Source organism: Tachyglossus aculeatus, chromosome 4 (assembly GCF_015852505.1).
Source record: "Tachyglossus aculeatus isolate mTacAcu1 chromosome 4, mTacAcu1.pri, whole genome shotgun sequence".
Classification (NCBI taxonomy): domain Eukaryota; kingdom Metazoa; phylum Chordata; class Mammalia; order Monotremata; family Tachyglossidae; genus Tachyglossus; species Tachyglossus aculeatus.
The window spans coordinates 46,434,583-46,451,183 of NC_052069.1; the positions used below are offsets into that span (position 1 = coordinate 46,434,583).

Genomic DNA, 16,601 nt, shown 5'->3' on the forward strand with positions numbered 1-16,601 from the left:
ATAATTATGATATAATATAGCTATATAATACATAATATATTATATAATATTATATTAATATTATATTAATTCATTAATATAAATAAATGAAATTACAGGTATGTACATAAGTGGTGTGGGGCTGGGAGGAGGGATGAATAAAGGGAGCAAATCGGGGAGACGCAGAAGGGAGAGGGAGAAGAGGAAATACTAATAATGATGGCATGTATTAAGCGCTTACTATGTGCAAAGCACCATTCTAAGGAAAGGAGGGCTTAGTCAGGGAAGGCCTCTTGGAGGAGATGGGCCTCCAGGGGAAAGCAGGTGGAAAGGGCAAATGGAAAACATCCCCCTTTTTAAGCAGTTTGCACAGTTGTCCGATTAAATCCTCAAATGATCATTTTTCCATCTGCCCCGTTGAAAAATATCAGCTGAGAAGCGAGGTAAGGTCAATATTGTCAGCCCCGTATTCGGCCTTTCGTAGTGGCCGTAGGGTTAGGGGTGTTCTCCTTGTCATCCACCTTGATGGGTATGAGTGAATCATTCACTCGATTGTACTTACTGAACGCTGTGTGCAGAGCACTGTACTAAGCGCTTAGGAGAGTAGAAAATAATAATAATCATGATGGTGTGTGTTAAGCGCTTCCTATGTGCCAAGCACTGTCGTAGTGACTGTAGGGTTAGGGGGGTTCTCCTCGTCATCCACCTTGATGGGTATGAGTGAATCATTCATCATTCACTCCATTGTACTTACTGAACGCTTACTGTGTGCAGAGCACTGTATTAAGCGCTTGGGAGAGTAGAAAATAATAACAGTCATGATGGTGTGTGTTAAGCGCTTACTATGTGCCAAGCACTGTCGTAGTGACTGTAGGGTTAGGGTTGTTCTCCTTGTCATCCACCTTGATGGTTATGAGTGAATCATTCATCATTCACTCGATTGTATTTACTGAATGCTTACTGTGTGCAGAGCACTGTACTAAGCGCTTGGGAGAGTAGAAAATAATAATCATGGTGGTATTTGTTAAACGCTTACTATGTGCCAAGCACTGTCGTAGTGACTGTCGGGTTAGGTTTGTTCTCCTTGTCATCCACCTTGATGGTTATGAGTGAATCATCAGTCACTCGATTGTACTTACTGAACGCTTACTGTGTGCAGAGCACTGTACTAAGCGCTTGGGAGAGTAGAAAATAATAATCATAATGGTATTTAAGTGCTTACTATGTGCCAAGCACTGTCGTAGTAACGTAGGGTTAGGATTGTTCTCCTTGTCATCCACCTTGATGGGTATGAGTGAATCATTCATCAGTCACTCGATTGTATTTACTGAACGCTTACTGTGTGCAGAGCACTGTACTAAGCGCTTGGGAGAGTAGAAAATAATAATCATAATGGTATTTAAGTGCTTACTATGTGCCAAGCACTGTCGTAGTGACTGTCGGGTTAGGGTTGTTCTCCTTGTCATCCACCTTGATGGGTATGAGTGACTCATTCATCATTCACTCGATTGTGTTTACTGAATGCTTACCGTGTGCAGAGCACTGTACTAAGCGCTTGGGAGAGTAGAAAATAATAATAATCATGATGGTATTTGTTAAGGGCTTACTGTGTGCCAAGCACTGTCGTAGTGGCTGTAGGGTTAGGGTTGTTCTCCTTGTCATCCACCTTGATGTTTATGAGTGAATCATTCATCATTCACTCAGTTGTATTTACTGAACGCTTACTGTGTGCAGAGCACTGTACTAAGCGCTTGGGAGAGTAGAAAATAATAATAATCATGATGGTGTGTGTTAAGCGCTTACTGTGTGCCAAGCACTGTCGTAGTGACTGTCGGGTTAGGGTTGTTCTCCTTGTCATTCACCTTATACTTCCCAAGCGCTTAGTACAGTGCTCTGCACACAGTAAGCGCTCAATAAATACGATTGATTGATTGATTGATTCATCATTCACTCGATTGTATTTACTGAATGCTTACCGTGTGCAGAGCACTGTACTAAGCGCTTGGGAGAGTAGAAAATAATAATCATGATGGTATGTGTTAAGCGCTTACTATGTGCCAAGCACTGCTGTAGTGACTGTAGGGTTAGGGTTGTTCTCCTTGTCATCCACCTTGTACTTCCCAAGCGCTTAGTACAGTGCACTGCACACAGTAAGCGCTCAATAAATACGATTGATTGATTGATTGATTCGTCATTCACTTGATTGTATTTACTGAACGCTTACTGTGTGCCGAGCACTGTACTAAGCGCTTGGGAGAGTAGAAAATAATAAGAACCGTGATGGTATTTGATAAGCGCTTACTATGTGCCAAGCACTGTTCTAAGCGCTGGGGTAAATACAAGATTATCAGGTTGCCCCACTTGGGGCTCACAGTCTTTATCCCCATTTTACAGATGAGGGAACTGGGGCGCAGAGAAGTTAAGTGACTTGCCCAAAGTCACACAGCTAAGTTGCTTAGAACAGTGCTTTGCACATAGTAAGCGTTTCATTTTAAAAAAAAGGTGGCGGAGCCGGGATTAGAACCCGTGACCTTTGACTCCCAAGCCCGTGCTCTTTCCGCTAAGTCAGGCTGCTAACAGTAATAATAATAACAATAATAATAATAATAATAATAATAATAATAATGTCATTTATTAAGCGCTAATAAACCATCCACCATCCCTACCTTTCCTATCTAGCAATCCAGCAAATCGTATTCCTTTCCTTTCACCACCACCTTTTAAATACGACACAGATACAGTGGGGGAGGGCGGAAAGCGATTTTTAATTGTCCCCCTGCTATCTAAAGTTTATGGAAAAACTAAAATCTGAAAATAAATAAAAAGGCCGCTATTTCATTTCCAGTTCTTATTTAGGGACCGTCTCTGGGAAAACTAAAATCTGAAAATAAATAAAAAGGCCGCTATTTCATTTCCAGTTCTTGTTTAGGGACCGTCTCTATATGTTGCCAACTTGTACTTCCCAAGCGCGTAGTACAGTGCTCTGCACACAGTAAGCGCTCAATAAATGCGATTGATTGATTGACTGATTGGTTGATTTTCTGTTTCCTTTTCACCCCCCCAACCCCAGTCCTTTTGCAGTAATTTCTGTTATCGAGCATCTAAGTACTTTGAGACTCAGATACCCAAAAGTCCGGTGTGGTTGCGAGAAGAAGAAAGGTAATTCACCCCATGGCTTTTATTACAGATGTTTGACTCATTGAATATGTTGCCAACTTGTACTTCCCAAGCGCTTAGTACAGTGCTCTGCACACAGTAGGCGCTCAATAAATGCAATTGAATGAATGAATGAGTAATTGACAAAGTAGAGTATTTTACCTAAACGTGTGATACGTTGAAATGGCCTTCAGTTGGGTAGGGACCGTCTCTATATGTTGCCGACTTGTGCTTCCCAACCGCTTAGTACAGTGCTCTGTGCACAGTAAGCGCTCAATGAATACAATTGAATGAATGAATGAATAAATAATTGACAAAGTAGAGTATTTTACCTAAACGCGTGATACGTTGAAGTGACCTTCAGTTGGGTAGGGACCATCTCTATATGTTGCCAACTTGTGCTTCCCAAGCGCTTAGTACAGTGCTCTGCACACAGTAAGCGCTCAATAAATACGATTGAATGAATGAATGAGTAGCCTGAGTGTAGCCCCCTATTCCTAGGAACGCCACTGGGTTCAAGTGGGAATGCTGGCATCAACTATATTTTGTTGTTTGTCTCCCCCGTCTAGACTGTGTGCCCACTGTTGGGTTGGGACCATCTCTATATGTTGCCGATTTGTACTTCCCAAGCGCTTCGTACAGTGCTCTGCACACAGTAAGCGCTCAATAAATACGATTGAATGAATGAATGAATAATTGACAAAGTAGAGTATTTTACCTAAATGTGTGATAACGTTGAAATGGCCTTCAGTTGGGTAGGGACCGTCTCTATATGTTGCCGACTTGTACTTCCCAAGCGCTTAGTACAGTGCTCTGCACACAGTAAGCGCTCAATAAGTACGATTGAATGAATAAATGAATGAGTAGCCTGAGTGTCGCCCCCAATCCCTAGGAACGCCATCAGGTTCGAGTACCTCGAAGAGTTCCCCGTGGGAATGCTGGCATAAACTGTGTTTTGTTTTATTGTCTGTCTCCCCCTTCTAGACCGTGAGCCCGTTGTTGGGTAGGGACTGTCTCTAGATGTTGCCAACTTGTACTTCCCAAGCACTTAGTACAGTGCTCTGCGCACAGTAAGCGCTCAATAAATACGATTGAATGAATGAATGAATAATTGACAAAGTAGAGTATTTTACCTAAACGTGTGATACGTTGAAATGACCTTCAGTTGGGTAGGGACCGTCTCTAGATGTTGCCGACTTGTAGTTCCCAAGTGCTTAGTACAGTGCTCTGCCCGCAGTAAGCGCTCAATAAATACGATTGAAAGAATGAATGAGTCCCTGGAAGAGTTCCCCGTGGGAATGCTGGCATAAACTATGTTTTGTTTTGTTGTCTGTCTCCCCCTTCTAGACTGTGAGCCCGCTGTTGGGTAGGGACCGTCTCTGTATGTTGCCAACTTGTACTTCCCAAGCGCTTAGTACAGTGCCCTGCACACAGTAAGCGCTCAATAAATACAATTGAATGAATGAATGAATTATTGAAAGAAAATCTCTGGCTAAAAGGTTTTCACTGCTGCTTCTGGATTCTGGTCCATCCCCTGTATGGGGCTCTGCCACTTATCTGCCGTGTGACCTTGGACAGGTCACTTCACTTCTCTGGGCCTCAGTGACCTCATCTGTAAAATGGGGATGAAGACTGTAAGGCCCCCGTGGGACAACCCGATTCCCTTTATCTCCCCCAGCGCTTAGAACAGTGCTTGGCACATAGTAAGCGCTTTAACAAATACCAGCATTACTAGAGAAGCCGCATGGCTCAGTGGAAAGAGCCCGGGCTTTGGAGTTAGAGGTCATGGGTTCAAATCCCGGCTCCGCAAATTGTCAGCTGTGTGGCAAGTCACTTCACTTCTCTGGGCCTCAGCGACCTCATCTGGAAAATGGGGATGAAGACTGTGAGCCCCACATGGGACAACCTGATTCCCTTGTATCTCCCCCAGTGCTTAGAACAGTGCTTGGCACATAGTAAACGCTTAAAAATACCAACATTATTATTATTATTATAGGACTCAGTTATTTTTTTAGCACTGATTAAGCCATCTGACTTTGAACCTCTGTCCTTTTGTACAGATTTATCACTCTGTTTTACTTGTACATATTTACTATTCTATTTATTTTGTTAATGATGGGCATTTAGCGTTAATTGTATTTGTTCTGATGACTTGACACCTGTCTACATGTTTTGTTTTGTTCTCTGTCTCCTCCTTCTAGACTGTGAGTCCGCTGTTGGGTAGGGACCGTCTCTAGATGTTGTCAGCTTGGACTTCCCAAGTGCTTAGTACACACAGTAAGCGCTCCATAAATGCGACTGAATGAATGAATGTGTCTGGAAATTGACATAATAAGACCTACTTACTGTGCATAGATTAATGAGATAATTAGTCAGTGATATTTTTCAATCAGTGATATTCATTGGGCATTTAACAGTGTGCAGAGCAGTCAATCGTACTATTGAGCGCTTACTATGTGCGGAGCACTAAGCACTTGGGAGAGTATAATATGACAGAGTTGGTGGACATGGTCCCTGCCCACAACTAGCTTTTTGTTTTTTATGGTACTCATTAAGTGCTTACTGTGTGTCGGGCACTGTGCTAAGCATTGGGGTGGATTCAAGATAATACGTTTGGCCACCAGTCCCTGCAGGGCTCACAGTCTTAATCCCCATTTTATAGATGAGGTAACTGAGGCCCAGAGAAGTGAAGCGATTTGTCCAGTGTTAAAAAACCAACAAGGGCAGAGTCAGGATTAGAACCCGATCCTCTGACTCCCAGCCTGTGCTTTATCCACTGTGACATATTGCTTCTAGAGTTTACAGTTCAGAAGATACTGTCTTGTTACTTTAATTAGGTAATGCACCCAGACTAGCATGTACCAATAATAATAATAATTTTTTAAGCACTTACCAAGTGCCAGAAATTGTACTAAGCGCTGGGGTGGATACAAGCAAATCGGGTTGGATACAGTTCCTGTCCCGTGTGGGGCTCAGTGTCTCAATCCCCATTTTCCAGATGGGGGAACTGAGGCTGAGAGAAGTGAAGCGATTTGCCCAGTGTCCAAAAACCAACAAGGGCAGAGCCAGGATTAGAACCCAGATCCTCTGACTCCCAGCCGGGATTAGAACCCAGATCCTCTGACTCCCAGCCTGTGCTTTAATCCACTGGGCCATACCGCTTCTAGAGCTTACAGTTCAGAAGACACTGTCTTGTTACTTTAATTAGGTAATACACCCAGACTAGCATGTACCGATAATAATAATTTTTTAAACACTTACTACGTGCCAGAAATTGTACTAAACACTGGGGTGGATATAAGCAAATCGGGTTGGATACAGTTCCTGTCTTGTGTGGGGTTCACTGTCTCAATCCCCATTTTCCAGATGGGGGGAACTGAGGCCCAGAGAAGTGAAGCAATTTGCCCAGTGTTAAAAAAACCAACAAGGGCAGAGACAGGATTAGAACCCAGATCCTCTGACTCCCAGCCAGGATTAGAACGCAGATCCTCTGACTCCCAGCCTGTGTTTTATCCACTGGGCCATACCGCTTCTAGAGCTTACAGTTCAGAAGACACTGTATTGTTGCTTTAATTAGGTAATACCCCCAGACTAGCATGTACCAATAATAATAATAATTTCTTAAACACTTACTACGTGCCAGAAATTGTACTAAACACTGGGGTGGATACAAGCAAATCGGGTTGGACCCAGTCCCTGTCCCATGTGCGGCCTAACTCTCTCAATCCCCATTTTCCAGATGGGGGAACTGAGGCTGAGAGAAGTGAAGCGATTTGCCCAGCGTCAAAAAACCAACAAGGGCAGAGCCGGGATTAGAACCCAGATCCCCTGACTCCCAGCCTGTGTTTTATCCACTTGGCCATACTGCTTCTAGAGCTCACAGTTCAGAAGACACTGTCTTGTTACTTTAATTAGGTAATACCCCCAGACTAGCATGTACCAATAATAATAATAATTTTTTTTTAAACACTATGTGCCAGAAATTGTACTAAGCGCTGGGGTGGATACAAGCAAATCGGGTTGGATACAGTTCCTGTCCCGTGTGGGGCTCACTGTCTCAATCCCCATTTTCCAGATGGGGGAACTGAGGCCCAGAGAAGTGAAGCGATTTGCCCAGTGTCAAAAAGCCAACAAGGGCAGAGCAGGATTAGAACCCAGATCCTCTGACTCCCAGCTGGGATTAGAACCCAGATCCTCTGACTCCCAGCCTGTGCTTTAATCCACTGGGCCATACTGCTTCTAGAGCTTACAGTTCAGAAGATACTTTCTTGTTACTTTAACTAGGTAATACACCCAGACTAGCATTTGCCAGTAATAATAATAATTTTTTAAACACTATGTGCCAGAACTTGTACTAAACGCTGGGGTGGATACCAGCAAATTGGGTTGGATACAGTTCCTGTCCCATGTGGGGCTCACTGTCTCAATCCCCATTTTCCAGATGGGGGAACTGAGGCAGAGAGAAGTGAAGTGATTTGCCCAGTGTCAAAAAACCAACAAGGGCAGAGCCAGGATTAGAACCCAGATCCTCTGACTCCCAGCAGGGATTAGAACCCAGATCCTCTGACTCCCAGCCTGTGCTTTAATCCACTGGGCCATACCGCTTCTAGAGCTTACAGTTCAGAAGACACTGTATTGTTGCTTTAATTAGGTAATACCCCCAGACTAGCATGTACCAATAATAATAATAATTTTTTAAACACTTACTATGTGCCAGAAATTGTACTAAGCGCTGGGGTGGATACAAGCAGATTGGGTTGGATACAGTTCCTGTCCCGTGTGGGGCTCACTGTCTCAATCCCCATTTTCCAGATGAGGTAACTGAGGCATAGAGAGGTCACACAGCAGTCAAGCAGCAGAGCCAGGGTTAGAAGCCATGATCTCCTGATGCCTGGGCTCTGATAATAATAATAATAATAATAATAATAATAATAATAATAATAATGGTATTTGTTCAGCGCTTACTATGTACAAAGCACTGTTCTAAGCGCTGAGGGGGAATACAAGGTGATTAGCTTGTCCCATGTTCATCCCCGTTCTCCAGATGAGGGAACAGAGGCGCAGAGAAGTGAAGTGACTTGCCCAAAGTCACACAGCTGACGAGTGGCGGAGCTGGGATTAGAACCCATGACCTCTGACTCCCAAGCCCGGGCTCTTTCCACTGAGCCACACTCCTTCTCTACCCACTATTCAATCGTATTTATCGTATTTAATCAATCAATCAATCGTATTTATTGAGCGCTTACTGTGTGCAGAGCACTGTACTAAGCGCTTGGGAAGGACAAGTTGGCAACATAGAGAGACGGTCCCTACCCAACAGTGGGCTCACAGTCTAAAAGCCGCTTCTCACAAGAATACAACGCTGTTGGATTGTACCCTGACCATTGCTGTTGAGGGCTGCTTCTTCCTTCTGCGCTACCACGTGGCTCAGTGGAAAGAGCCCAGGCTTAGGAGTCAGAGGTCATGGGTTCAAATCCTGGCTCCGCCAATTGTCAGCTGTGTGACTTTGGGCAAGCCACTTCAGTTCTCTGGGCCTCAGTTCCCTCATCTAGAAAATGGGGATTAAGACTGTGAGCCCCCCGTGGGACAACCTGATCACCCTGTAACCTCCCCAGCGCTTAGAACAGTGCTTGGCACATAGACTGTGAGCCCACTGTTGTGTAGGGACCGTCTCTGTATGTTGCCAACTTGGACTTCCCAAGCGCTTAGTACAGTGCTCTGCACACAGTAAGCGCTCAATAAATACGAATGAATGAATGAATGAATAAATGCCATCATTATTATTATTCCCCCTCCCCACCCGCCTGCCTTACGTCCTTCCCCTCCCCACAGCACCTGTATATATGTATATACGTTTGTATAGATTTATTACTCTATTTTATTTGTATATATTTATTCTATTTATTTTATTTTGTTAATATGTTTTGTTTTGCTGTCTGTCTCCCCCTTTTAGACCGTGAGCCCACTGTTGGGTAGGGACTGTCGCTATATGTTGCCAACTTGTACTTCCCAAGCGCTTAGTCCAGTGCTCTGCACACAGTAAGCGCTCCATTAATATGATTGAATGAATGAATGAATGCTTTGCATATAGTAAGCGCTTAATAAATGCCATCATTATTATTATTATCACCTCCTCCAGGAGGCCTTCCCAGACTGAGCCCCCTCCTTCCTCTCCCCCTCCTGCCCCTCCCCATCCCCCCGTCTTACCTCCTTCCCCTCCCCACAGCACCTGTATGGATGTATATATGTTTGTACAGATTTATTACTCTACTTATTTTACTTGTACATATTTATTCTATTTATTTTATTTTGTTAGTATGTTTAGTTTTGTTCTCTGTCTCCCCCTTCTAGACTGTGAGCCCGCTGTTGGGTAGGGACTGTCTCTATATGTTGCCAGCTTGTACTTCCCAAGCGCTTAGTACAGTGCTGTGCACACAGTAAGCGCTCAATAAATGTGATTGATTGATTAGTAGAGTGCTCTGCACACAGTAAGCGCTCAATAAATACAATTGAATGAATGAATGAATGTAATTTATGTAGTTCATTTCTTTTAATGTCTGGTCCCCCTCTAGACCGTCAGCTCATTGTGAACAGGGAATGTATCTGTTTATTGTTATATTCTACTTTCCCAAGCACTTAGTACCATGGCTTCGTGGAAAGAGGTCATGGGTTCTAATCCGGCCTCCGACACTTGTCAGCTGTGTGACTTTGGGCAAGTCCCTTCACTTCTGTGGGCCTCAGTTACCTCATCTGTAAAGTGGGGATAAAGACTATGAGCCCCCCCGTGGGACAGCCTGATCACCTTGTAACCTTCCCAGCACTTAGAACAGTGCTTTGCACATAGTAAGCGCTTAACAAATACCATCATTATTATTATTATTATTATTCTCTGTGCCTGAGTTACCTCATCTGTAAAATGAGGATGAAGACTGAGCCCCACCTGGGACAACCTGATTACCTTGTATCTCCCCCAGCGCTTAGAACAGTGCTTGGCACATAGTAAGCACTTAACAAATACCAACATTATTATTATTATTGTTATTATTACAATGCTTTGCACACAGTAAGGGCTCAATAAATACAATGGAATGAATGAATGTTTCTTTTTATTGTTATGCTGTACTCATTCATTCATTCAATCGTATTTATTGAGCGCTTACTGTGTGCAGAGCACTGGACTAAGCGCTTGGGAAATACAAGTTGGGAACATATAGAGACAGTCCCTACCCAACAGCGGGCTCACCGTCTAGAAGGGGGAGACAGACAACAAAACAAAACATATTAACAAAATAAAATAAATAGAATAAATATGTACAAATAAAATAAATAAATAGAGTGATAAATCTGTATAAATATATATACAGGTGCTGCGGGGAGGGGAAGGGGATAGGGCAGAGGGGATGAGGAGGGGGAGAAGAAGGAGGGGGCTCAGTCTGGGAAGGCCTCCTGGAGGAGGTGAGCTCTCAGTAGGGCTTTGAAGGGAAAAAATATGGAACGCTTCACGATTTTGCGTGTCATCCCCCAAACGCTTAGCACGGTGCCGTGCACACAATAAGCACTCAATAAATACATTTGAATGAGTGAATAAATGAATGAATGAAGCTCTTCTGTACATATATTTGGCTCAGTGGAAAGAGCCCGGGCTTTGGAGTCAGAGGTTATGGGTTCAAATTCCGGCTCCGCCACTTGTCAGCTGTGTGACTTTGGGCAAGTCACTTCACTTCTCTGTGCCTCAGTTCCCTCATCTGCAAAATGGGGATTGAGACTGTGAGCCCCCCGTGGGACAACCTGATCCCCTTGTATCTCCCCCAGTGCTTAGAACGGTGCTTGGCACCTAATAAATTCTTAACAAATACCACCATTATTATTTAAACTCAGTTGCTTTCCTTACCTATAATATATTTTAATACGTTTCTGCAGCACTAGATTGTATTACTAATGATGGTATTTGTTAAGCGCTTACTATGTGCAAAGCACTGTTCTAAGCGCTGGGGAGGTTACAAGGTGATCACGTTGTCCCACGGGGGGCTCACAATTTTCATCCCCATTTTACGGATGAGGTAACATTGTATTGGGGTAGAAAGCTTGTTGTGGGCAGGGAATATGTTAGTTTTTTTTGTTGTTGTTGTTATAGTGTAGAGAAGCAGCGTGGCTCAGTGGAAAAAGCCCGGGCTTTGGAGTCAGAGGTCATGGGTTCAAATCCCGGCTCCGCCAATTGTCAGCTGGGTGACTTTGGGCAAATCACTTAACTTCTCTGTGCCTCAGTGACCTCATCTGTAAAATGGGGATTAAGACTGTGAGCCCCACATGGGACAACCTGATCACCTTGTAACCTCCTCAGCGCTTTGAACAGTGCTTTGCACATAGTAAGCGCTTAATAAATGCCATTATTATTATCATTTATTACTTTCCCAAGCGCTTAGTAAAGTGCTGTGCCCACAGTAAGCACTCAAGAAACGTGACTGAATGACGGCAAGTCACTCTGTGCCTCAGTTACCTCATCTGTAAAATGGGGATTAAAACTGTGAGCCCCCCGGGGGACGACCTGATCACCTTGCAACCTCCCCAGTGCTTAGAACAGTGCTTTGCACGTAGTAAGCGCTTAACAAATACCATTATTATTATTATTATGAAATGTGATTAAATGAGTGAATAAATGAATACTGGGGTGACAGACATTTAGGATAATTTAATGGAAGAAACCATTAGAGGGCATTGTTTCTCCACATATGACATTTCTCCACATTTATTTTGTCTGCAGCCCAATTCATTGCAAAAAATCCTCAAGTGGACTGGCCAAATCTTAAATGCTGAACCATTAAAGGTTTAAAAAAGCAAAATGTATTCTCTTATGAACTCACCCTGATTCCGCTGATCCAATTTCCGAGGTGAAAATAATTGATTCCCCTTTTCGAGGGCTGGCTATATTAAACACTCAAAATACATCGGATCACTGGCCTCTTATTTGCTCCCCTTTTTAATTTTTTGTTCAAAAAAATCCTGAAGTGGACTGGCCAAATCTTAAATGCTGAACCATTAAAGGTTTAAAAGGCAAAATGTCTTCTGTTATGAACTCACCCTGATTCCGCTCATCCAATTTCTGAGGTGAAAATAATTGATTCCCCTTTTCGAGGGCTGGCTATATTAAGCACGCAAAATACATCGGATCAGTGGCCTCTTATTCGCTCCCCTTTTTAATTTTGTTCAAAAACATCCTGAAGTGGACTGGCCAAATCTTAAATGCTGAACCATTAAAGGTTTAAAAGGCAAAATGTCTTCTGTTAGGAACTCACCCTGATTCCGCTGATCCAATTTCTGAGGTGAAAATAATTGATTCCCCTTTTCGAGGGCTGGCTATATTAAACACTCAAAATACATCGGATCACTGGCCTCTTATTTGCTCCCCTTTTTAATTTTTTGTTCAAAAAAATCCTGAAGTGGACTGGCCAAATCTTAGATGCTGAACCATTAAAGGTTTAAAAGGCAAAATGTCTTCTCTTATGAACTCACCCTGATTCCACTGATCCAATTTCTGAGGTGAGAATAATTGATTCCCCTTTTCGAGGGCTGGCTATATTAAACACACAAAATACATCGGGTCAGTGGCCTCTTATTCGCTCCCCTTTTCAATTTTGTTCAAAAAAATCCTGAAGTGGACTGGCCAAATCTTAAATGCTGAACCATTAAAGGTTTAAAAGGCAAAATGTCTTCTGTTATGAACTCACCCTGATTCCGCTGATCCAATTTCTGAGGTGAAAATAATTAATTCCCCTTTTCGAGGACTGGCTACATTAAACACTCAAAATACATCGGATCAGTGGCCTCTTATTCACTCCCCTTTTTAATTTTGTTTAAAAAAATCCTGAAGTGTACTGGCCAAATCTTAAATGCTGAACCATTAAATGTTTAAAAGGCAAAATGTGTTCTTTTATGAACTCACCCTGATTTCGCTGATCCAATTTCTGAGGTGAAAATAATTAATTCCCCTTTTCGAGGGCTGGCTATATTAGACACTCAAAATACATCGGACCAGTGGCCTCTTATACACTCCCTTTTTCAATTTTGTTCAAAAAAATCCTGAAGTGGACTGGCCAAATCTTAAATGCTGAACCATTAAAGGTTTAAAAGGCAAAATGTCTTCTGTTATGAACTCACCCTGATTCCGCTGATCCAATTTCCGAGGTGAAAATAATTAATTCCCCTTTTCGAGGACTGGCTACATTAAACACTCAAAATACATCGGATCAGTGGCCTCTTATTCACTCCCCTTTTTAATTTTGTTTAAAAAAATCCTGAAGTGGAGCTAAATCTTAAATGCTGAACCATTAAAGGTTTAAAAGGCAAAATGTATTCTCTTGTGAACTCACCCTGATTCCACTGATCCAATTTCCGAGGTGAAAATAATTGATTCCCCTTTTCGAGGGCTGGCTATATTAAACACACAAAATACATCGGGTCAGTGGCCTCTTATTCGCTCCCCTTTTCAATTTTGTTCAAAAAAATCCTGAAGTGGACTGGCCAAATCTTAAATGCTGAACCATTAAAGGTTTAAAAGGCAAAATGTCTTCTGTTATGAACTCACCCTGATTCCACTGATGCAATTTCTGAGGTGAAAATAATTAATTCCCCTTTTCGAGGGCTGGCTACATTAAACACTCAAAATACATCGGATCAGTGGCCTCTTATTCACTCCCCTTTTTAATTTTGTTTAAAAAAATCCTGAAGTGGACTGGCCAAATCTTAAATCCTGAACCATTAAAGGTTTAGAAGGCAAAATGTCATCTGTTATGAACTCACCCCGATTCCGCTGATCTAATTTCTAAGGTGAAAATAATTGATTCTCCTTTTCGAGGGCTGGCTATATTAAACACACAAAATACATCGGGTCAGCGGCCTCTTATTCGCTCCTCTTTTTAATTTTGTTCAGTTGGCTATTTCCCCACAGCTTCCCCCCGGCTGGGTGTATAAAGGTTTTAGCTTTAAATCCTAGTTTAAATAAACTCAAGCAGGGCATGCAGCCAACTGATATCGACCGTTGTGAAAATTCACGGTAAAGAAACGCAAGTCGACGTTCAAACCACAGAGCTCTCTGGATCAGGAAATGAGTTCTCTAGAAAACTTTTAAAATCACAATCGGCAGAGCGAATGGGGAAACTCGTTCTCCTACCTTGGGGGTTAAATCCATCGCACTCGAGACTAGAATAAATGTCACTGAGGGAATCCTGTCAGTCTGATTCAATCAATCAGTCGTATTTATTGAGCACTTACTGTGTGCAGAGCACTGTACTAAGCGCTTAAACAGACGAAACAGCTTTCAAAAGTGCGCTTATTTAGGTAATCATTTGGCTGCTTTCCTTCGTTTTTCTCTGTGTCTACATTGGCTGATTTGGCTTACTGTGCGAAAACTAGCTTTCAAAATGTCAAGACAGGATAATTTGTTAATAGTTTGAAGCTGAAAATTCTGAGTTGTTTAGGAAGGCAGAGTCAGTGGTAAAACTCCAACTATGATTTTGAAGATCAACCAGATTGGGGTAAATGGGAAACGCTGACTGAACTAGTGACTTCGTTCTGTGGTCTTGGCAGGGGATTTTTCAGTTGGCTTGTTGGCAATAAATATAATCTCGGAGGCGCAGGAAGTTAGATCCTTTATAGCACGGCTAATTCAGCCCTAAATAGCCATTAAATTTGAAATATGGAGGGAATTTTTGCAGTAGTTTCTGTTATCGAGCATCTAAATACTTTGAGACTCAGATACACAAAAATCCAGTGTGGTTGCGAGAAGAAGAAAGGTAATTCACCCCATGGCTTTTATTACAGATCTGTTTGACTCATTGAATATGTTGCCAACTTGTACTTCCCAAGCGCTTAGTACAGTGCTCTGCACACAGTAAGCGCTCAATAAATACGATTGAATGAATGAATGAATAACTGACAAAGAGTATTTTACCTAAACGTGTGATACGTTGAAATGACCTTCAGTTGGGTAGGGACCGTCTCTATATGCTGCCGACGTACTTCCCAAGCGCTTAGTACAGTGCTCTGCACACAGTAAGCGCTCAATAAATATGATTGAATGAATGAATAAGTAGCCTGAGTGTTGCCCCCGATCCCTAGGAACGCCACCGGGTTCGAGTACCTGGAAGAGTTCCCCGTGGGAATGCTGGCATAAACTATATTTTGTTGTTTGTCTCCCCCTTCTAGACTGTGAGCCCACTGTTGGGTAGGGACCCTCTCTATATGTTGCCAACTTGTACTTCCCAAGCGCTTAGTACAGTGCTCTGCACACAGTAAGCGCTCAATAAATATGAATGAATGAATGAACTGTTTCCAAAATATGTTTAGAGAAACCCCAAACTGTTGGGTAAGGCGTATAAATGGAAAACTTCCTTGGCCCTTAGTGAAGAGTTGTAGTGATATTAACGTTATTTTAATGAAACCCAAAAAAGCAGATGAAAGATATTAAGGAACTAGTAAATCATAAGGTCCCCCTCTCCGTCCCCCCCATCTTACCTCCTTCCCTTCCCCACAGCACCTGTATATATGTATATATGTTTGTACGTATTTATTACTCTATTTTACTTGTACATATCTGTTCTGTTTTATTTTGTTAGTGTGTTTTGGTTTTGTTCTCTGTCTCCCCCTTTTTAGACTGTGAGCCCACTGTTGGGTAGGGACCGTCTCTATATGTTGCCAACTTGGACTTCCCAAGTGCTTAGTACAGTGCTCTGCACACAGTAAGCGCTCAATAGATACGATTGATTGATTGATAAGAATTTTTCGGCTCATTTTTCCTCTAGCAGCGCCTGTGGGAAGAAGGAAGCAGAGATACAAGTCACCTGGCCCTCGCTCCAAGAATGTGGCTTGTGGTATTAGGTTAAATGTCCCTTTTTCATTGATTCAGTCGTATTTATTGAGCTTACTGTGTGCAGAGCAGTGAGCACTTGGGAAAGGACAGTAGAGCAATAAACAGTGACAGTCCCTGCCCACAACGAGCTCACAGTCTAGGGCGGGGGAGACGACGTCACGCCAAATAAACAGAGGGTTTGCCTTAAATCTGAAGAGTGGACCAGATCTCAGATCTGTTTTGTTCCCCCTTTTAGACTGTGAGCCCACTGTTGGGTAGGGACCGTCTCTATATGTTGCCAACTTGGACTTCCCAAGCGCTTAGTACAGTGCTCTGCACACAGTAAGCGCTCAATAAATACGATTGAATGATTGATTTTGCAGGAGAAGAACCGGGCAGCGCTAGAAAAGCCTTTCGCAGTCCTTTTCTCTTCTTCCTCTCTCTCCTCTCCATCGTTGCCCGCTCAGGCGCTTAGTATGGTGCTTTGCACACAGTGGGCGCTCAATAAATACGGTTGACTGACTGAATGAGTGAAAACCAGCAGTCAGGAGACTTCTGCATTGCACTTTACACCCATCGCTTCCAAAACCCAGTTCCCACCATCTCTGCGTCATTTAACGGG

At 42.8% G+C, this 16,601-nt stretch overlaps 1 protein-coding gene across 3 annotated transcripts in view; it reads left to right on the forward strand.

Moving 5' to 3' along the window:
• The window catches only part of RPAP2 (RNA polymerase II associated protein 2), a 173,518-nt gene that overhangs the window by 35,978 nt on the left and 120,939 nt on the right, over positions 1-16,601 (forward strand). For all 3 annotated transcript variants that reach the window (XM_038745114.1, XM_038745115.1, XM_038745116.1), the window contains exon 6: positions 3,050-3,138. In XM_038745114.1, the coding sequence (XP_038601042.1) occupies positions 3,050-3,138 (89 nt within the window). The remainder of the gene's footprint in view (positions 1-3,049; positions 3,139-16,601) is intronic.